The sequence below is a fragment of the Phocoena sinus genome, chromosome 6 (genome assembly GCF_008692025.1).
Source record: "Phocoena sinus isolate mPhoSin1 chromosome 6, mPhoSin1.pri, whole genome shotgun sequence".
Taxonomy (NCBI): domain Eukaryota; kingdom Metazoa; phylum Chordata; class Mammalia; order Artiodactyla; family Phocoenidae; genus Phocoena; species Phocoena sinus.
In genome coordinates, this window is record NC_045768.1 from 11,724,400 (window position 1) to 11,746,772 (window position 22,373).

At 52.9% G+C, this 22,373-nt stretch overlaps 1 protein-coding gene across 9 annotated transcripts in view; it reads left to right on the forward strand.

The window, feature by feature from the left end:
* The window catches only part of DENND1A (DENN domain containing 1A), a 540,688-nt gene that overhangs the window by 494,853 nt on the left and 23,462 nt on the right, over positions 1 to 22,373 (forward strand). For 7 of the 9 annotated variants that reach the window (XM_032634249.1, XM_032634240.1, XM_032634248.1 and 4 more), the window contains one exon: positions 20,030 to 20,086. The exons of the other annotated variants lie outside the window; for them this stretch is intronic. In XM_032634249.1, coding sequence (XP_032490140.1) covers positions 20,030 to 20,086 — 57 coding nt within the window. The remainder of the gene's footprint in view (positions 1 to 20,029; positions 20,087 to 22,373) is intronic. 9 annotated transcript variants of the gene reach the window in all.

Here is a 22,373-nt window from a genome sequence, read left to right on the forward strand (position 1 = left end):
CTTGTAATTATACCTTTAGGCCCATGAGAATGTGAGCCTGGAACATCCACCATAGGGCTTGGCACTGACCTGGCAGTCAGTAGATGTCTTGGGGTTTCATTATTGATGTGGATTTTCAAATTGCTTAATAATTAATTGATTATTGTTTAAGTACTTGTTGTGTGTCCAGGTTACTTGGTTTTATTTCCATTGCTATGCTTGTAATTCCATTCATTTGAAAAAGGAAAATGAATATTCCATTAGTGGTCAAAATCTACTTCCAAATCACTTTCCATAAATAAGGGTTCTGTTTCCGAGTAGAAACAGATTTGTATTATAGGAATTTAGATCCTGTCTTATTCTGTGTTTTTATGAGCTCCTAAGGTCTAGTCCTAAATGCCCCAGGAACGGAGGGGAGGGGAGAGAGGCGAGCACTGGGACACCCCCAGACTTCCAGGATGGGTCGACCTGGAAAGGAAGAAAGTTGGGAAGAGAGCAGGCAAGGGAAGGAAAGGCCCGGTGTCCCTTGAATTCTATCAAAAAAGTAAAGATTTTATCTGTAAAAGAGACTGAGCTATATAACCAAATGCAAGGTATGAACTTGGATTTTTTTTTTTTTTAAAAGCTTCCAAGATATCCTTGGGAAAGTTGGAAGATCTGAAGATGGGCTGGGGTGTTAGGTGATATGTTAGAGCTATTGTTGATGTATGTCATGGCTCTTAGGGGCTTATCTTTATGCCTCAGGGGTACACACTGCAGTATTTAGGTGATGTCTGAAACTTGCTTTCAAATGGTATGGCCAAAAAACTACACACATGCACATGCACAGGCACGCACATATGTAACAGCCATTCACAGAGAGAGGAAGCAAATACAGCCCCCATCCCCCCAAGTATGGAGCTGCTGAAAGGCAGAGGCTGATCAGCTGATGAAAGCAGTGTGGTTGAGGGTAAAGCACAGCTTTTAGCATCAGGCAGCCGTGGCCTTAAATTTCAGTTCTGGCACTAACAAGCTGGTAACCTTCACTACGTAACTTAACCTTAGTGAAATCAGTTCTCTCAGCTTTAGGGTGGGGATAATAATACTCACGTCATAGGTCTTTATAAGGATTGAGTGAGGTACTGTCTGTCTGGATCAGCGCTACACATGGGCGCTCGGTAAACATCAGTCTCTTTCTCCAGTGGAGCAAAAGCAGAGCCAGATGTCGGTCACCCGCTGACATGGCCTCCCAGTCAGCCTGTCTTCCCAGCGCCCATCACGCCGCGGCTCTCGGAACACACACCCCTCAGTGGCAGCCCCCCTGCACGTGCACACGTGTAACTGACCCTCGTGCCTACAGCTCTTGTGGGAAAGTCAACACCTGAACCGAGGAGGGCTGGCATCGTGGGGCAGGGGGAGAGGCACTGGGGGTATGGCAGGGAGATGGTGCCCAAGTCTGACTCACACACGTGAGGGGAAGGGGCCAGGGGGCAGGTTGGGGCACCAGGCGTGAGTGAGCAGGTGAGTGTCGTGGTCTGCCATCCGAAGTCGTTTTCTTGGCCTAACTTATCAGCTGTGCCTTCACAGGCCACAAGGCAGAGCTCTCTGCACGATGCTCCTTCAAGCCCTGTTGTTTTCAAACCGTATTGCCCCCTTTTCCATTGCCCCTTTTTCCACTCTTTCAACCAGATTTTTGCGTGAGAAAGCGAGCACAACAGGGGTGGCCTCCCGCTCCATTCCCTCCAGCTCCCGCGTGCGCCTACAGGGTGGCCAGCAGGCAGCTCCGCCTTCAGTGCAGGCTGGTGGCTGTGCAGAGTTGTTCTGACTCGTGCCCTGCCGATACCGAAGCAGTGTGGTCCCTAACTGGTAGTGGGTTTGTCAGGTCTTCTGGCGGGCGTGGCTGGCTGATCCTGTCTTTCCAGGTGACCTCACTTTCTCATAGCCCAGGTAGCCCAGAGACAGCTTTCTGATGCCAGGTTAACAAGGCCAGGCTTTGCTCCGCAGAGCAGACATGTTCGATTTCAAGAGGAAAAACTTGCCAGTCAAAAACAGAGAAATCAGATTCTGGCAGTTATAAGGATTGGGTTGAAAAATCCAGGCGATTTCTGATTAAGCGTGTGTTGTTGCCTTCTCAGCTAGGATGCCACAGGTAGCTCAGGGGCTCCTGATGTGCCATGGAAGGGCTGAGAAATGTCAGCGGCCAAATGAAAATCCAGGTTCAAAATAGCAATTTGCTTTCTAAGCTCCACCACCTGACCTCCATTCAGCACAAGTTAAGGAGGACTGCAAAGGGCCAAGGACCATAGTCCAGCCCCCTCCTGCTAGGTCTTGGGCACCTTCACAGCAGTTTGAGCACGTCTTATGGTTGAAGAGCAGTGAGGGAGGGGAGGGGGGCCATGAGGCTGAATTGCTCACCACATGCCAGGCACCGTGCTGAGACCTGGAAAAGGGGGTCTGTGTTCCAACGCCAGTTCCCACGAGTGAGTCCACTGAGTCCTTTTAACCAGCCTACTGGGTCTCAGGTATCACCTCCTCTTGCAGAGGAGACAGGCTGAGAGAGATTGGGGGCTTAGCCAAGGTTTACAGCTCAGGAGCAACAGTCAGGATTCAAAGCCATGTTGTCTGTTACTAGACCCCAGCTTCACGCTCCAGCTCTGTGCTAAGAACATGGCAGTTCCCTGCTGAGCTCGCAGTGATGGGGCCAGTGCAGCGCCTTGGCAGGTGGCCCAGGGTCCCAGGATGTTGGAGCACAGGTAAGGCCTTGTTTCTGGCTTCCCTCCAGATCCCAGGCCTCCCTTAACATTTCTGGGCCTCGGTTTGGCACCAAGACAAGAAAGTTAGTACTCTGCTCCCAGCGTAGACTCTGCCCACCAAACCCACCACTAGACACCAGAGGCATGCTGGGTGCTCTCTTCATATGTGTGAGGGATTAGAATGCAGGATAGAAACTGGGCATGTGTAGGAGTTAGTATTGGGGGTGTCAGGGGCCAGCCCAGCCCCCAGAGACCAGGGGCAGGGCTTATACTAGGAGTCTCCATCAATTAGGTTACTTTGGATTGCAAGAGACCAAAAAAAAACAATTGTTCACTCATACCAGCTTCAAGTATGACTTGATCCAGGCATTAAATCATGTCAGTCAGACCCAGTTTTTTGCTGCATTCTCCCGGCTTGGCCTCCTCTGCTGGTACCATTCTCAGGGAGGCTTTCCCTGGCTGCAGCAACTCCAGACTGTATCCTTCCAGGGGTGAGACCAGCAGGAGGGTGTCGCTTCCTAGTGACTGCCACATGGGTTCACTCATTGAACCAACTTTGATCATATTGCCTGTCTTAGAACCCATCATTGTGGCCAAGGGTTTTCTGTTGGCCACGAGTAAGGCTCTACCTGAAACACATACCTAAGAAGCACAGGAGGGGTAGTTCCTGGAAGGGAAATAAGGGGGCTATTATCAAAAGAAGGGAAAACAGATAAATGTGCACAGAAGCCAAACAGGAGACATTGCCCCAGGCCCTTGTCCTCTTGTCTGATGGCAGAGAAAGGTTCACACCCAGAGTGGTGGGGATCTTGAAATCAAGAGTATACATGGTGGAGGGCCAAGGTCAGAGGTCACCCAGGGCACCAGATAGAGAGGGGACAGGTGAGTGCATGGCAGGGAGGTACGAATCAGGGCTTGCAGGTTACAGAGATGGGCACAGTTGCCTGTGACAGCTTCTGGGGAGTGGAGTGTGCCAAGTCAGCTGCAACCCAGGGCCCAGAGGTGGAGAAAGAGCCAAGAACCTAGGTCACTTGTTCAGCAGATAATCACGGATACCTGTTCTGTGCCACATCTGTGAAAACGGTGACGATCGCAAGGCCCCTGCCTTCAGGGAGACCACGGTGTCACAGTGAGTGGTTCAGCTTAATCCTGGTGGACAGAATCCCTCTGGTGGTTTTGAAAGGTCCAGACCTGTGCTGTATGACCATGCCACAGAGCATCTCAAAGTCCCTTTTCGTTTGTTTTAAACTCCAACCAGTTTGGTCCTCGGGGTGATTCCCCACCAGCATGCTCAGGAGGTGCCCGTCACCTCGTCACTGCTGACTTGCTGGAGATCACTGCAGAGTAGATGCAATGTTTAATTATTGCCCTTGCTCTCCGTCAGCTTCAGGGACTAGGTAGAGAGCCCATTGTCCTCGTTCAGGTGGGAGCAGCCTCTCCAGGCTGTGTCTCAGATACCTGATGATGGTTCTGAACCTGAGAGACCAAACAGAGCTGCTGTTCTAGCCTGTTCTAGGATGGGGTGGCAACTGACTTCAGGTGGAATTCCCTGCACCTTGCCCCATGGCTTTCTCTGGCTGGTTGCAGTAGAGAATTCTTGCCTTCTAAATCACTCCTTTGGCCCAAGGTAGAGTCTCCAGAAAGGTCCAAGTAAAATACATCAAGGCATGGAAATTGGGCTGGCCGGCGGGAGCCTGGTGGATGGATGAAGTGTCGAGTCCAGCAGGGCAGGAGGTCTGAACTGGACTTTGCACTAAGGGAGCTGTCTTTGGTCCTCCTTCCCTTGGACAGAGCTCTTCCCCAGCTCTGGCCTGTCCCCTCTGACTCTCCACTCAGTGGGGAGCTCGGCTACCCCTGTGGTTTCCAGCACCACCTTTGCTCTGGCAGCTCCAGTGTCCGCTTTTCATCCAGCCCTGCCTCATGAGCTCCACTTGCTGCAATGTCTTAGTCTGTCCTTGGCCTTCCCCAGACTTGCCCCACCCCAGTTGCCCTTGGATGTCCGCCGCACCGCACCCGTACATCCCTCAAATTCCTCGGGTCACCCGTCGCTCTCCTCCACTGGTCTGTGAGGCACAAGGGGCATCAGAAGACATCAGCAAGTAGTGAGATAGCAGGGCCCGTCAGCCCTCCACAATGTGGGTCCCTCTCCAGGATTCTCTCCCCGGGGCGCAGACTTGCTGGATGATCAGGAGAATTTACCCAGCCACCAGGGCCCCCTCCCAGCCCCCTGCCCACGGCTGGGCCTGCTGGGCTGGAGCTACCTGCAGTCCTTGACATCTGGCCAGTTCCTTCTCACCCTGTGAGACTCTGCTAAGTGTCCCCACCCCAGGCAGAGTCCCTTCCTCTCCTCTAGTGCCCAGCACAATTCCGTGTTCACTCCTTCACCAGCTCCTCATGGGCGTCTGCACCAGGCCAGGCCTCGTGCTGGGCGCTGGGGGAACCCAGAGATGAATGGGCTCCTACTGTCTCCAGTGCCAGGAATGGCCTTCTTCTTCTGCTCCAGCTGACAAAATGCCGTCAACCTTTCAGGGCCCGCTCAAGCGCCTCTTGCCCCACGAGCCCTCCCCGACTCCTCCAAGCAGAGCCATCCGTCCCCGCTCTGGGCCAGCACCGTCCCGCACCTGACGCACTGTCCCCAGACAGGGAGCGTGTCGGCCTCATCTCCGTGACCTTAGCACCCTTGCAGGGCCTGGTGCAGATGAGTTGCCCAGTGAGTCTGGGGAGCGACCGAGTGGTGAGCGGTGAATACACGGAAGGCGGTGGGTCGTGGGGGGTGAGGGCAGCTCTGTGCACTCCCCTTGCCCTTGAGCCACCAGTCAGTTCAGAGCAGGAGAAATCAAAAAAGGGAGGTGGCTCTTGGTCTGCAGGCCTGAGTTCACTTGAGGACCCCTGCGTGCGGTGCCGTGTGTGCGTGACAGGCCTCCTGCGTCCCCCAAGCCTGTCTACGTTCAGCAGTGTGACAGCAGGGTCTCTTTGCCAGAGGACTGACCAGAGCCTAAAAACAGCATTTCTTTTAAGGTCTGTGCTGGAGCAGCTCGGAATGCAGCTCCCTGCCAGGGAGAGATTGAGCCCAGCGGGACAAGAGCAGGAAATCTGATTCAGCGAGACCAGAGGAGGCATTTTCTCAGATTAGAATTCTATGTGCCAAAGGTGGAGAGTTTATCCCAGTAGGGAAGGGGAAATAAAACATAAAATATTGAAAATAAATTCTATCCCACAAGCACAATCCTCCGGGAGAATCAACTCAGTGTCGCTGCCGGTGTGGGGAGTCCCCGCCCTGTGGCCACGGGAGCGCTGTGCGCGGAGCTGCCTGTCACATTGTCCCCCATCAGTCCCTGAGCCCTGCTGTGGACGAGGTAAATGATTAACCTGGCCGTGCCTGGGGGAAGGGGTGTCAAGGACTACCTGAGAAGTGGCAGGCTGAGGAGGCATCGGATGGGTCGGGTCAGTTTTCATTCTCATGCAAACCCCTCCACAAGTATCATCTCACTGCATCTTCCCAACAACCCTGTGAGACTGATACAGTTATTATTTTCCCGAGAATGCTGATGATCAGAGAAGTTAAGCAACTTGCCCAAGGTCACACAGTAAGTGGCAGAGCAAGATTTCCAAACCAGGTCTACCTGATGCTGGACCCCAGGCCCTCCCCTCACTGTACCCCTCTCATCGAGCCTTCTGCCTCAGTTCCTTCTGGTTCCTGGGGTATCTGGTTGTGGCTGCCAGTGGTTTGGGGCACGCTTCGACTCCAGCAGTACGGCTTAGGGTGGCTAGGGAGGTCAAGGTCACTGTTCTGCTTCTCCCCCACTCCTGGCTAAGGTTGATGGCTACTTCCTGGATTTGAGACTTTGCTTCCTCCCCAGAGTAAGCCTAACAGAGCTCTGGATTCCTTAACCCAGGGGTAAGAACAACAGTGGTGCTACCCTTCTGAGCGCCTGCTGGGGGCTGTGCAGAATGCTCAGCAGGTGTTTGCATTTTCTCACGTTATCTTCCCCAGGCTGATGCAGGAGGGACCACGAGTGCCCCACTTTTCACTAGGGTCCAGCCCTAATCCTCTGGCTGGTAGGATGGATTCAGGTTCAAAACCCTGGCTTCTCCCATCATACCGCCCAGCTCAGCTGACCTGGGGCAGCTTGGTGGTGACGGCAGCTCGCTGGCAGCAAAGGCTGTCTTGCCAGCCTCCTGCACACTGGATCTGAGATGGCACTGACCGTGTCCCTAATTTGGGTCACTGTTTTTGCCAGCTTAGTTTTATTGTCAGTGTGCTTAGTTCCATGTCTTCTAGAATATTGAATCACATTTAGTTCATACTGCAAAGAATTTTAAAATGTAATAAAAGTACTGAAAGAGAATGTATAAAAGGGACTTCTCCCAAGGGATCGCTGATTATATCCCACTTAACATGCAAAATGTGATGGGCGATTAACATTGCCTGGCAGCAGTCTAAACTGAATTTCTGAGATGTTACTGCCCATAACCATGGTATGGTTCCATGGTTACAGCTACCTCTCAGCCCTCCTAGGGATGCCCTACTCCCTAACGCCTTCTAGATGGATCCCTGTTTGCACTTTCTGGAGAGGTTGATAGAGAATGTTTCCAGAGGGGCAGTAGATAGAGCCTTGGCAAGACGGCGCCTCGGGAGGCCAGGTGGAGTGAAGCGATCAGCAGAGATGGTGGCTCTCCAGGTGTGCTGACCAGGGGATGGTTCTCTCCACAGAGACAGGGTGGGACAGAGGGCCACTTTCACCCCAGAGCTATCTACCAAACACTTTCCATTGTCCAAACCATGATGACCAGCTAAGAATTCTTCCCCTGCTTTTTGTGATTAAAAATCCTGATGCCTGGGCTTCCCTGGTGGCGCAGTGATTGAGAGTCCGCCTGCCGATGCAGGGGACACGGGTTCGTGCCCCAGTCCGGGAAGATCCCACATGCCGCGGAGCGGTTGGGCCTGTGAGCCATGGCCGCTGAGCCTGCGTGTCCGGAGCCTGTGCTCCGCAATGGGAGAGGCCACAATACTGAGAGGCCCGCGTACCACAAAAAAAAAAAAAAAAAAAAAAAAATCCTGATGCCTTGGAGTATTTTGCCAGGCAGAACTCTGAGTTACTTTTTTATGCCTTCATTAATTCTTCCTTCACTTATCCAACATATTAGGAGGCACGTCGAACTCCAAGCCCTGTCCAAGTCCCCAGGGTCGCGAAGGAATGAGATGTGTGTCCTGCCTTCATGGCACTCTTTGTCTGGGAGACACAGTGAACAAACCATACAGAAAGAGAAATGCTAGTAGAGGCAGCTGGTGAGGTAGGCGGAGGTAGACAGGGGCCAGGCCCTGGGGGAGCTTGAATCATATCTTGTGGGTGTCAGGAGCCAGTGAGGGATTATATTCAAGAGAATGGCATCTGGGAACATTCACTCTGGGCCACTGCTAGAAGGGGTGGAAGCAGGTGAGGCCAGGAGACCACTAACAATGCTGCCAGCATTCAGACGAGAGCTCGTGGGATGTGAGGATGAGGGAACGATGGGAGAGAGGTCCAGGGGACCAAAGGGACAGGACGCCGTGGTCCGCCGGATGCCCTCCGTGGGAACTGTTGAGGTTCACCTTGGAATGGCACAGGGCTGGACGCAGGCTGAATTTCTCTTCCTCTAACCAGCATGCTTTAATGAGATTTGAGGCACAGCCCATGATGAAAGGAGTGTCTGTTGGGATATACGGGGTCAATGCGGAAAGGCTCTGCAGAAGGACAGAATGGCCAGCTGAGAGGAACAGGGCACCTCCACCCTCGTTGTCCTGCTTTTGCCCTGGGGCTGTCTACCATCCTCCTTCCTTTCCCCCCTTGCTCTGGGACCTGTAACCAGGGTACCCACGGCTTAATCTACCCCATGCCCCATCCCAGGGTAGGAAAGGTTAGGGCTCCTTCTCGCTGGGTTGCCAGCTCTTCAGCGTCCCAGGGCATTTCTGCCAAGGATGATGTACAGTATTATGCTAAACCAGCTTTACGGACAGCCCCTTAAAATGCAAGCCTCTGTCTGTGATGGATGGAGAACATCCAGTTGTTTAGCCAACCACTTACGGTTTGTTGCAAACCTGCAAGAACCACACATGGGCATCTTGTTAGGCCCGTTATGCCAAGGACCCCATAAATAAATAGCAGAGTATGTCTTGGTGCATCAGGGCTGGAGTATGGAAATAGAGGCACTGCATAAATAATACATGTTTACAAGGTAAATACACAGTACGTTAGCATGTGCAGCCATAACCAAACCACCCCACGTAACAACCACAATAAGCTCCAGGGTCTACCATGTGATTGGCTTCCATCCATCAGTGTGCATGCGGATTCAAAATGACCGCCGAAGGGAGGGGTCCTCCTGCACACTGACCTTGAGGCCTTGGAATCGAGGCGAGTGGTGAGATTGCAGGTGGGCACCCTGACCCAGAGCTTTGCTGCCAAGGTGTGAAACCTACCACGGCCATGTGTTCCTGCAGATGTCTGAAGGTCTGCCGCCAAGCAGCAGGCTGATTAGCACCGAGGTGCAGGATGCGATGGGTTGCACCTACAGGAAGAGGGCCGCTGGGGGAAACGGATTTTCTCATTATGCAGATTCTCTCAGACTTAGGAGGGAGCCAGTGGATCGACTTTCCAAGTTAAAATGACTCTCACCAGAGCCCTGTAACTTTCAGCCTTTCACCCTGAAGGTTGGGCTGGGTTTTCAGAAAGTCAGTTTCCCATCTCCACCACCCCTTTTTCAGCCCTGAACCCCACTGGGCATCTGGAGCTCCGAAGAGGCAGCCGACAGAATGGCCGCTGGAGTGGGTGCCCCTCCCCTCGGTTGTAATGGCACAATGCTGGATTTCAGTATTTTAAATGAAAAATATATGCAGTTAGCTGTGCACTGACAACGTCCTTGAGGATTTGACAGTGAGATTTTCCAGCAGTTGGTCTTCGTTAGGATCCTGGCGGTGTTTAATAAGGCAGTCGAACTGCTGGCACCTTGGGTTCCTGTTTGTTCTCGGAGGGCTCTGGGGCTGCTGCGGTAAGCACATCGACCAGAGCTGATCATTACAAGGGCGTACGCCACCATGAATAAAAATGTCACACGTTTTCCCATCTCACAGCGGTACAGAATGTCAGTCCTGTCAAACACACGTTGCAGGGAGCTGTGTGCAGTCCGTACAAATTGGAGAGCTGCATTCCCCCCCAGCCTTCTGATATTCTTCATTTGAAGCTGAAGAAAAACAGTTGTTAACCTATTAGCTAGGATTTTAAACTCTGCTGAGGCGGTGGAGGGCTAGACTTTGACACAGATAGAAATGTATGCCAGGGTCCAGGAATTTTAAAAACAGGTTCTCCATCCATTTGTTCTGAGGGAAGGAAAAAAAAAAAAAGCCTCTGTCTGGCGAACCTGACTGTCTTTAACAGACACTGGGGAAATTTGGGGATATTTCACATCTAAGCTTCCCACCTTTGCATTCTCCTCGAAAAGTCTCTTGCTCTTCAGGGTGGCCTTGGGCTCAACCTGTTAGACCAGGATATCTCTAGGTTGGGAGTTTTTTCCTGTTCAGAAGCATGCCATTCCTGATCAGAAATATTGCCAGCCTTGTGGACAGTGCGACTCAGTGATAGGATGACAGCTAGTTGGTTCACATTAGTCGAATGCTGGGCAACGGCCTTACTGATCATTTGAGTCTAGTCCCACAGTCTTGGGCGAGCATTTACTTTGAACTGACTGCGTGCAGGCCGTGTGCCTAGAGCCCAGGATTCAGATGTGACCAAGACGCCACAGCACTCTCGAGGAACCCCTCGTCTTTAGGGGAGGGACAGAAGAGAGAAGCCGGGCTCTATCCAGCCAGGAAGAGAGGGGTAGCTTCCAGGGAAGGGACAGAGGCTTGAGGGATGAGCTGAACCCACCAGGTAGGCAGGTGCAGGAAGGGCACCCAGGACGAGCACATGCGTCGTGAAGGGCTGTGGCACATGAGTGGCAGGGCATGTCTTTGCAGGGCTGGAAAAATGGGCTGCTTGTGGTAGGGTGGAATATGGGGTGGGTGGGCCAGAGACTGGGTCTCGAATGGCCTGCCGAGAACTGTCTGCAGGACACGACCAGCTCCCCGAGCTGCGGGTGGACCGGAGTGGGGGGAGCTGGTGGCAGGGAGAGCAGCGTGGAAGCTGTCGTAATCACCAGACTCCCTTTCTGGAAGGTGCTGTGCGATCCTATCTGTACAACTGCAAAATCGGGAGAAGATCTTTATTTTAATTTCCTAGTGGTAGTACTGCTTGGGGTGGACACCATTCCAGAGATGATAAATTAGCCTTGGTTTTGCTGAGCTGGCCCCAGCCCTTAAATGCACCGAGCAAACCCTCCCCAAGTCAGGACACAGGCCTGGTGAAATGTAGGCGGCTGCAAAGACAAACCTTTCTGTGTGGTCAGAATGGACTTAGCAAGACAAAAAACTCAGAGGATATTGGGGGGAGGAACTCCCCAGGGAGAGGGGAGCACCCTCATTCTCAAGGGGATAAGATTCAGCATCTTCCTTCTGCCGTTTGTGTATCGGGTCTGATGGAAGGAGTGTGGGCTTCTTTGGGGTCAGACTTACCTGGGTCTGGAGCCTGGTTCGGCCACCTGTTAGCGGTGAGGCCTGGGCAAGTCACTGAGCCATGCAGACTCAGTTTCTTCAACTCCCAAATGGGGGTTTTACCTTCTCTGCAGGGTTGTTGGGATCATTAGAGACCTTACAGGTAGAGCTTCTAGTACAGAACCTGGAACATAGCAAGTGCCTCAAAACAGCTCCCCTGCCTCTGTCAGAGGGGGATTCTCTCTCCCAACATCTGGAAGCCCCTCCTGGCATCCCCCACCTCCTGGGAATGTCATCCAGGCACCCTTGATGGCATCCCAGATGGCTGCCCCCATGTAGGTAGCAGCGAAGCCCCCGCCTCCTGTTTCTGTCTGGGCAGAGAATGGCACGCGTCAGCAAGGCTCCCTGCCCCTGCCCAGCCACGGCCCGCATCTGCTGCCTGACCTCGGGCCGCCAATGGGATGCCACCTATTCAGACCGAGCAGCTGCACCTGACTAAAAACAAAGGGCTCCCCTCCCCCGCCCCACTGCTGTCCCCCTCCCTCCCCCCGCCTCTGTCCCCCAAGCGGCCTGGGGTCACCCGGCCCCCTCGCAGCCTTCCCTCACAGCTGCCTTGCTGCTTTTGTTCAGCATGTGAACTTCCCCATCAGCCGAGCTCCTTGCACGGGAAGTAATCAGGGATCTTGACAAGGCTTCAAACCACAAATGCCACTACAAATTAACCAGCACCGCTACAAAATACTACTCCTGTCAACATCGGGGAAGAATGCACTGCTCCCAGGACCGGGAGGAACCGTCTCTCGGCTCAGCTCTCACTGCCGCAAAGAGTGCCTGGGCCCAGCAGGGAGAGTGGCCTCGCAAGGTGACTTGTTGAGGGGGCTGAGTCCCCGGCAGCCCCTCTCCAGAGACAACGGCGTACAGAGCCGACAGCAGGTGCTACAGCTTTTCTTCAAGGGCCACCTTCAGTCCCCAGCACCCCTGCAGAGGGTGCCTCAGGACGGCGAGTTGCAGGCATGTGGGAACCTCTCCCCGGAGTCTGACAGCCAGCTTCCTAATGTATTGTGCGAATTTGGGCTGGAGGGATTATGGCAGGGCTTCTATCCAGAGGTTTAGGACTGACTGAGATATACTGGGTAACACCTGGCCCGTTGAGGGTGCTCCAGGATGAGGCCCCTCCCAGCCTCCCTTTCCCAATAAGAAGCACCTTGTCATCGTGTACGGGCAGGATGGAAACTTCTTCCTCAGCTCTGATGCAGAAGTCCATCCTGCAGTGTCTTTCCATGAGCATCCCTCCCAGATGACAGCCTGGAGCTGAGAGTTACCTCTGCGGATGCTGCAGGGCCCGAGGACCCCAGGGTCCCCTGTGGGGGCCCAGGGCCTGCCCAGTGCTGTTGGCACAGAGCGAGTGCTGTAGGACACCAGCGCTCAGTCTTCTCCAGCATCCTTGCTGACACTCTGAAGCGGAGGCAAGCATTTGATCCTCCCCAACAAGCAGGATCAGCTCTATCAAGTGTGGACGGGAGGATTCAAGATAATGACAGGAGTTGGGGGACAGGCGAGAGCTGTGCCTGAGAGAGCTGGTTGGGCATTTCAAAGGAGACACTCCACACAAATATAGCTTCAATACACTCCTTTTTGGAGGCCTATCAAAAGAAGCCCTCTTTTATTTTCATACCTTGCATAATAGCGGCTCTCCCTTCCCGAGGAGTAGAGGAGCCTTGCTCTCAGCCCAGAGGCCCTTTGTAGAGCCACAGAAAGCTTTGTCTTCCTCTCCCAACCAGGGCCGTTTCATGCACAGGTCAGAGCATTGATGTGGCTACTAGCCAGGAAAATTAACCAGGTGAACTCTTCCCTCGTTAAACAGTAACAGGGTTTAATTGTGAATTTTCTCTTTTACCCTCTCCATTCCTGGAAGCGTATCTGGTTGGGGCACATCCCTGGCACAGAAAAGCCCGCAGCATCTACCCAGCCTCCCCTTTGGGGATGCCAGGGCCTCTTCCAGGTGAGCTAGATGGGAGTCTGACAGAAAAGGGACAGTTCAGAATACCATTCAGACCCAAAGGACCTGAGACCCCCTTTGAGGCTGACCTTGGAGGCCACCGTTCTCATGCCTCCAGCCGCCATCGGGCATGCCCCACCTTCTCTGGCCCTCAGAAAGGGTAATGGCAGGGGCTCTGGCTGCCACCTCAAGCAGGTTGCCTCCCCACCCCAAGCTTTGCATGCATAGACCTCGGCCTTCAATGAAGCTGCTTGATCCCTGTAGCCTCGGGCATCTCCCATCTTCTGCCCCCTTCCCCTCACCACCAGTCCCCGCTTGGGGTCTGGCCTGTCCGCCCACTGACTTTGACATTTCACTTTCTGTGTGGCCTTAGGTAGCGCCTGTTTGCCCTCCCTGAGTCTGCTTTACCAGCCGTGAAAAGGGGAGGCTGATTCTGACCTTAAAGGGATGTTAAAGGGATAGTCCGAGGTGTGTCCTCCATGGGGACTGAGGAAATCCGTGCACTGGTTCCCAAACAGCCGGCCCCTCCCACGTCCATCACAGGACTCCTGCCCCAGTGCACAATTAACTTGAGAGGAGCTCTTCGACCCTCTTCTGAAGGCCTGTCATCCACTGCTTGGTGTGACCCTGGGCAAGTCTTTGCCTCCCCGCATCTGTGAAATGGAATAATGACCCTCATTCCCGGGACAGCAAATGCGCTGGTTAGGCGTTAGAAGACAGCGGGCCACCGGAGCTTCGGTTCTGCCCACCTCGCAGGCTGCCCCCACCTGTAACCCCGCTTCACTCTGCCCCACGTCCACGCCTGGCCGTGAAGCATTTTCCGCCCTGCAGCCCCGTGTAGGGCGCCCGTTCATTCATGCCACCCAGGTAATTAAGTTGATATTCCAACACGGCTTCCCCCCCTGACCTTTTGGAAACAATGTGTTTTGCTGCATCAACAAATTAACTGCAAATCAGATGCTGTCCTCATAAATGTGGGTTTCATATCCAATGAGCATACTCACCTGGTCCACACGGCTGACAGATACAAACGCCGAGGGTCAGGCAGAGACCGTCAGAGGCCAGAAGAGTTCCTCTCTTCTCTGGGACTTCCATGTCAATCACACTTTGGGGCTTACCCTCTCACGTTCACATCTCCCAGCAGTCACATGCCAGCTGGCGAGTTGACAGCATGGAGGTCTGGGCGGGCCCCCTTGGCCGGAAGGGAGTGTCTGTCCTCAGGAGCCCATCCATCTTTGACTCCAAGGCCTCTGATATGTCCCTCCCTGCCTAAATCCCTCCCACTGCACTCAGGAGGAAATCCACACTTCTTAGGCTGACAGTCAAGGCCTTGTATTATGTGACCCCACCCACCAGCCGTTCCTCCTGGCCTGCCCCATCCTCATATTCACCCTCACTTGGTTTTGTTGGATCACTGGGGTTCCTATCTCACGCACCTAAATTCTGTACCACCCCCATCGGGTAGAAGAGCCCCTCCTTGGTGCCTCCACAGACCTCTTTCCACCTGTATTATAACCCCACCATCAGAGTGGGAGCCCTCTGAGGGCAGGACTGGGTCTTATTCACTGGTGTGCCTCTTGCCTGTACGAAGCATACTGCATTGTTTGTTCAATGAATCAACACGTGAATCTCCTTTGGAAAGCACTGGAAAGAGATGCTCAAGTAAGGAAGGAAAGGGAGGATGTCAGTCATTCTTTCACCAGCCTTTTCTCTAAGGCACAGATCTCTTAACAACATAGTGCAACTTCAGAAGGGATATGGGTTAGAAGAACCGAGTCAGAAAGGATTCCAGATGACTTTGGAAATTTTGGTTGACAAGGATAGCACAATGGACTAAGGATGCCTGCTTGTTTTAGTTCCTGCTACTAGCTCTGTGACCTCATACTAGTCACTTAGCCTCTCTGGGCCTCCTGTTTCTTGCCTCTGTTACAGGGAAATAACGCTCCTCTAACTTGCCTCACCAGGGAATGTGAGGCTCAAAGGAAAGAAGGGAAGTAGAAATGCTTTGAAAGGAAAACGCATCATGTAAATAGAAGAGATTAGTAAAATCCAGTCCCTTTCAACAGCGCCCTGCTCACAGCACACTCCCTTGAAAAACCAAGGTCCTCACATTCACAGGACTCTTCTGGGAAGACTGGTGGGTTTAAGGGAAGGACAGAGGATTGGATGGTCTTGTTTCATCAGCAGGTTGCCAGACCAGAGCCTCCCACAGCTGTAATGCACTCCTGTAGCACCCTCACACCAGTGCTTGTGACTCAGGAGTTATTTCCATTTTACAGAAGGGTTAACTGAGGCTTAGATTAAATAACTTGCCAAATGGCAGAGCCAGTATTGAACTCAACTAGAAAATGACAGAGTCAAGACACGCACGTGAGTCTTTCCACCAAAGTATGTGTCTTGGGGTTTTAGCCCAAATGCTCTTTGTACTCTAAGAAGGGTATTTTTCCGTGATGTGGGTCAGATTCCATTAGACCATACACCCCTTAAGGACAGGTTGTGTCTGTCTTAGTCTCCTGAATCCCCAGGGCCTGGCCCCAGGTAGTTTTTCCCTCACTCTGCATGGGAGAGTGAGTCTTCTTCCCGACTACACGTGACCCTCAGGAAGGCATGTGCCGGCGCCCCATCCCTCCTGCCACAGCTCAGCTCACGAAGTGCCAGATGAATTGTTGAACAGAACCCTTATTAGCCAAAGATGGCCAAAGGCTCAGCCTTTCTGAGCTCGCTTAAGAATCAGCAGTCAGCGTATCTAGGGTACTGAGGATCACACGTGACATGATTTCTCTGCAAAAGTGCCCAGACCTCTTGATTGTCAGCTCCAAGGCTCCTCTGGTTTTGTCTCCTCTTCCTCCAGCAGTGGGAGGAGCCCTGGGTTGGCAGTCAGGCGGCCTGGGAGCAGGTCACTTTCCCCCCCTCCAGTCTGTCTCCTTGTCCGTGGAAGGATAAGCTCCTGGCACCAGAGCCGTGGAAAGAGACAGACAAGCGCGCACTGGCCCTGGCCCTCAAGGAGTGCGGCCGGGGGTGGGGACCCCGGCTCACGGAAGTGACTTTCACTGTATCTGGCCAGCTCTGCAGTCGTGTCGGACCTCACCTCACCCTGTTACAGCCCCATATTCAGTTACTCCCTGATTCAGCTTCCCCAGCACTGGAGCCACGTTCTAGAAAACGGTATGTTGAGTTGATTCTCCCCTAGCTTCTCTCTTCACCCCCTCCTCCCGTCCAAGTTACCACCATTCCACCCTTATGGGCTGTTCTAACTGTCCCCAGAGTACTCAGCTCTCCGCAAGCTGTGTCCCCCACTCTCATGCCACCCAGCACATTTGGGAAACTGCAACCACCATGACCCAACAGCCCTACTACTTCCTCCCCTCCAAGAAGCAGAAGCTTCTTAGCAGCGTATCCACTGTGTGCCTTGCCCTGAGGGAGCTGCCGTGATATACCCGGCATCCCTGCAGTGGGTCCTCACAGCCACACTCAGGACAGTTGTACCACGTTACCATTTCTTAGTGTCTATAAACTCCCCTGGTTTACTAGCTTCTAGGTTAGATGTGGTCAAGAGGCTGCTTTCCTTCCACCGTTTATAAATTCAGTTGCAAAAGAACTAGCACTTCCTGATGACAATCAAAGCAAAATAAATTAATCACAGAATCTAGAGAACTAACGTGTTGAGTTTCTACATGTGCCAGGAAGCTTCAGCCAAAAATCTTTGCTGAGCACCTATTTAGCCAGTACCATACTAGATAAACAGAGAAATGCAATGAGTGAGCTGATAATTACAACCTTTGTGCTGTGAATACATGGGGGGCAGAGCACCTGACCCATGCTCCTCAGGGAAGGGCAGGGAGGGCCTCCTGGGGGAGGCAGTGCTTGAGCCAGACAGTGAAGGACAAATAAGAGGCACCAAGAGTGTGACAAAAGGAGATGCAAGGTGTTTAAGAATCCGCCTGCCAATGCAGGGGACACGGGTTCGAGCCCTGGTCCGGGAAGATCCCACACGCCGCGGAGCATCTAAGACCATGCGCCACAACTACTGAGCCTGTGCTCTAGAGCCCGCGAGCCACAACTACTGAGCCCACGCACCACAACTACTGAGCCCACACGCCACAACTACTGAAGCCCGCACGCTCTAGGGCTCGCGTGCTGCAACTACTGAAGCCCTTGCGCCTAGAGCCGGTGCTCCGCAGCAAGAGAAGCCACTGCGATGAGAAGCCCACGCACCGCAACAAAGAGTAGCCCCCGCTCGCCACAACTAGAGAAAGCCCGTGCACAGCAACGAAGACGCAGCACAGCCAAAAGTAAATAAAAATTAAAAAAACACCTGAGCTTTCAGGGAGAGCAAGGGGCTGAGAGAGGGGCGGGGTTGGTGGGGGAGATGCACCAGAGATGAGATTGCAGAGGCTTATGGGTGGGGCCCAGAATCCGGAGGGCTTTGAGCACTTCAGTTAACATTTTCCAGGGGATATTAACGGGTGTTATGGGAGAAGTGAGTCTATATCCAAATAAATGTGGGAAATGGGTCTTTTACAAAAAAAAAAAAGGAGTTAATAGTGTTTTGCCTGTTCACGGTAAGGTGTTTTATTGTAAGGGTTGGCAGCCTTTGCTGTGCTAACCAGCATTGTGAATCCCCAAATGGAGCAAGACACAGCACTTCCCAGACTTGTCTGGCTGGAGAACCCCCTCTTCTTCTTTCATACAATGCATCTCCCAGGATGGTTTCTCAGAAGACACCTTGGGAGATGCCAGCCTTCCACTGAGATGCTTTAGGCTAGCAAATGACATAATTGGGTGTGTATTTTTTTAAGTCCACTCTGGAATAAGCATGGAAGATAGATTGGGAAGGGGAGAGGCTGGAGGCAGGCAAACCTGATAATGATGATAGTTGCTGGCGTCTACGGGCTAAAGATCTTGGTGAACATCTTCTCATTGAAACTTCCTAACAGCCCCCTTGGGTAGGTAGTGCCATTACCTGCATTTACAAATGAGGAAAGTAAGGCTTGATGGTTAAATCTTGGGCCACAGGATGAGTGGAGGGATGGGGTTCAGTCTGAGATTGACCCCAGAGGTCACCTCCTGAACGCTGCCACCCCCGCCAGCAGGGACAGAAATGCAGGTCAGAGGTGACTAGTGGTGAGGGCTCTGGGGCTAGAGAAGGAGGTCACCCAGAAGCAGAGTGGCCGAGGACAAGGGAAGCTGAGGGTGATGGGGGAAGTGGGGGTTGTGTGTGAGAGTCGGGGGGTTGGGACAAGGGCAGCAGCCTATGCACTTGTGGGTGGCCATGCTCATCTCGTTGGGTGGCATCCTAACCCCAGATAGCCTCCAGATGAAGAAGGGTCACCGAGCACGGGTTGGCCTACACTCCTAACGGCACAGGATCTGGGAAGCCAGACTTTATTTCCATCCACATATGCTCTCGATGTGCCATGAGGGACCCCAATTCTCCACCAAGTCAGTCGGCCAATTTTCTCCATAGGCCGCTCTGACGGGCCCTTTGCTGACACCAGGGATCCAGGGACGCCTGAAACATGGCCCGTCTCTCCGGGAGCCGGTTGTAGAGAATGAGTTCTGAGCCAAGTTTACTACCTGGAGGACCACTCCAACCAAGTGAAGCTCTGAAGTGCTGTCCACGAGAAACGTAACAGGAGCCACACATGCAAGCCACATACGGAATTCTAAATTTTTTAGTAACTGCATTTAAAAAGTAAAAAGAAACAGATGAGATTAGTTTTAATAATATATTTAACTGAAATATCCAAAACATTTTCATGTCAACATATAATCAATATAAAAAATTATTGAGGTATTTTGCATTCTCTTTTCAAACTAAGTCTCTGAAATCCAGCGTGCATTTTACACTTACAGCGCGTCTTAATTTGGACTCGTCAGGTGTGGCCACTGGCTCCTGTAGTGGGCGGCGCAGGTCTGGACTTTGTGGCGTACTGATGGACCTCTGTGAACCGCGAGGGTCACAGAGGACCCAACTGGAAGCCTCCCAGGGCTCACCGAGCGTCTGTGACCTTGGTCTAGTGTGGACCTTTCCTCTCCTTACTCTGTCTGCCCATCCGCCCCACTGTCCAGGGCATCTAGATGGGCAGGCCATTGACAGAACAAAGCTTGACTTTCGAGATAAAGGGTTTGAGGAGCGAGCTAAGAGGTCTGTGCTCTGTTGATTTTTATTCAAGTCCTGAGTTCAAAAGTCAAGCATTTTGTGCAAAAATTTTATTTGTTCCTCAGACATTTACTGAGCAGATATTTTTTCCCGAGGCACAGGGATGAATCCCTTAAGGAAATGAACATCTGAAGGAGAATGGGGGGTGGGGAGGGGAAGATACGTGGTGGTAGTGAGCGACGAGTCAGAGCACTGAAGGCAGCATCTGACCTGCGCGAAGGCAGGGCCCAGGGCCTTGTTGAACTGTGTGTGGCCCCAGGACAGGAGGGGACAGCAGAGGTCTCGAAGCTGGGGTGCGGCGGGGTCACATTGCGTTTTAGGAGATCCCCCTTGGCCTGTGTGGAGAATGGCTGAGGAGATCCGGCGGCGGGGGGCCTGTTTGGAGGTGATTACAGTGATCCAGGCTCAAAGTGGAGAGGAGGGCCTCGGACACGGGATGTGCAGGAGCCGGTGACCGGCCGAGACAGCAGGAGGCGTCGAGGACGGCCCTTGGGCTCCCGCCTTGGGGGCTGAATGCTTGGAGCCGTGTGGGGAAATGCATCAGATCATCTCCGTGTGTACTGATTCCTTAAGTTTCCACTTTAATGCAGCCGCAGAGACTCCATCCCACTCGCCCGCCGCCTCCCAAGATACAGCGCTCGAGGCCCGTGAGTAGCCGGTGGTACTGCCCTCCCGCCTAACACTGCCTGAGCCGTCTCCCCGCCTGACTAAACCTCGGGGGTCTGAACTCAGCTGCCTTGCCAAAGAAAGCCATGAAGTGGGTTATTCAGCTTCCCTCTGTGTGGCATGTCCCTGGACTTGCACTTTCTGGGCTTCTCTCTCCTTTTTCTGAATCAGTTTGGTGACTCGCAGGTCAGAGCTGTAGGCAGTAGGGTCGCTGTGTGGTGTTTTTGCCGTGTGTGCATCGTTCGAGTGCATCTCCTGGGTTGAGCCACGTTGCTAGCCAATGAGCTTTAAAGGCTGCAGCTGCCTCTTCCTCACAAAGGAAGCAGAAATCTGGCAGCAGGGGTCTGTTCCGCCAGATCTCGGTTTGCAGATGCATTTGATATCCCTTCCTGGGGGGTAGAGGCTACGCCCAGAGAATATTGAACCGGCTCAGATGGAGACCGGGTCGCCTCATCTCCTGGGCCTCACGTGGGCCTCCACCCTCCCACGCGAAGCTCCAAGTAAGGGCAGAAAAGCAGGATGAGATGTGATAAACCCACCAACGCCTGGGATTGGGTGGGCAAGGGAAAGAGACCCACCCGTGTTTTCTCAAGAGAACATACCTTGGGAACATACGGGGTGTGCGTCCCATGTTCAGCATCGGTGACGTCCTTTTTCTTGTGGGCTGACTTTGGTCGTGCTGAGAGACCTGATAACTCTAGCAGGTTCCCTTAAAGTGGGAAGGAAACTTGCCGGGACCACTGAGTGAGGGCTGTTTACCAAGAGAAGAGTTTCTGTTTCTTGTTCAAAGCGGCCACCACTCTTGCAGTCCAGCAAAAGCGGCCCTCAGACTTCCCCATGAGCCCGAGTCCCACTCCCTCCCGCCGCCCCACTGCGGTGTCCACGTCCATCTCGAAAGGTGTGGTGGCCCAGGGGTGCAGCTGACTAGGCGGAACTGTATCTGTTGCTTTTTTTTTTTTTTTAATTTAAGAGTTTATTTGAGCAAAAATTGATTCGAATCAGGCAGCACCAAACCGGAAGTGGTTAGGAGCGCTCTCGAACTGTGTCTGTTTTGAATCCTAGGCGCACGTACCCAGCATCGGTTGGGCGGCCGCTCTCTGCACGGATATTGGAAAGTTCTGTGGCACTGTTTCCCTTCCCTTCCCTACCGCATGTGGGAGTTAGAGGGCTGGGGTGGAGGCAGCCGTGACACTGCAGTTCCAACCACGTGTGACAGATCCATCCTGTACCCCAGTCCAACCGTGATCAGCACTGCTGTCGAGGGGCTGGAATGTTTCTGCTCGCTGTCATTGGAAGGAAGTCACAAACAGCAAAAAGAAAGTGCTTTGGGGGACAGGAAGCCAGCTACTGGGTCAAAACTTGTGTGATTTAGTGAGAATTTCAGTACAGTCATTAGCAACATGGCTTTGGAGAGTAGACAGAGCCAGGCTTGAGACCAAAGTTGTGTGACTCTGGGCAGGTCCTGAAGCTCTCTGAGCCTCTCTCCTCTCTCTCGAATACACCCTCATTCATGGAGGTTTTGGTGAGCATGATATAGATGACATTTGTAAAGCACCTAGCACAGTGCCTGGCACACAGTAGCAGTTCTTACTCTTCTTAACAGGTTTCTAAATCTTACAGCTTCTAAGGAATGATCCAGTTTCTTAATAATCATCATTCACCTAGGATTTTCATAGTCAGCGAATCATTCTTGGCCACATCAACCCAGCTGAGCCTCACAGTAACGCTATGAAGTAGGCATTGCCTCCACCTGTTTTAGAGATGAGAAAACCGAAGCCCAGTGACTTACCCCAAGTCCCTCAACTACACAAAGGGGTCACCACACTCTAGAACACATGGTCTTTTCAGCATACCAAGCTCCCCAGACCCTTCATCTCCATCTCCACGGAGTAGAAAGGACTGGGGCAGAGCCTTCAGGTGAGAAAAAATTCATCAGCAGCCGGCTGGGGCTTCCTGTGGAATCTCTACGGCAGCGTTAGATCCTGGCAGGCATGCAGAGGTGAAGGGGATTGGCATTTCCTGAGCACCTTTTACGTGCCTAGACTGCTCCTTCGTCCTCACAACAGCCTGGAGGAGGTAGATGCTGTTTCCCCAAGTGGCAGCCGAGACCACAGAGATGACGAGAGCCCACGCTGGCCCTTGAGCCCAGGCCTGCCTCTCTGCCCTGCCTCTCCCCACTCCTCACCAAGCAGCTTCTCCCAAGCCAAAGTCATCCAGAGGGTAGCTCTCAGAAGTCCTTGGAGAGACCTAGGATCCAAGACAGGCAGG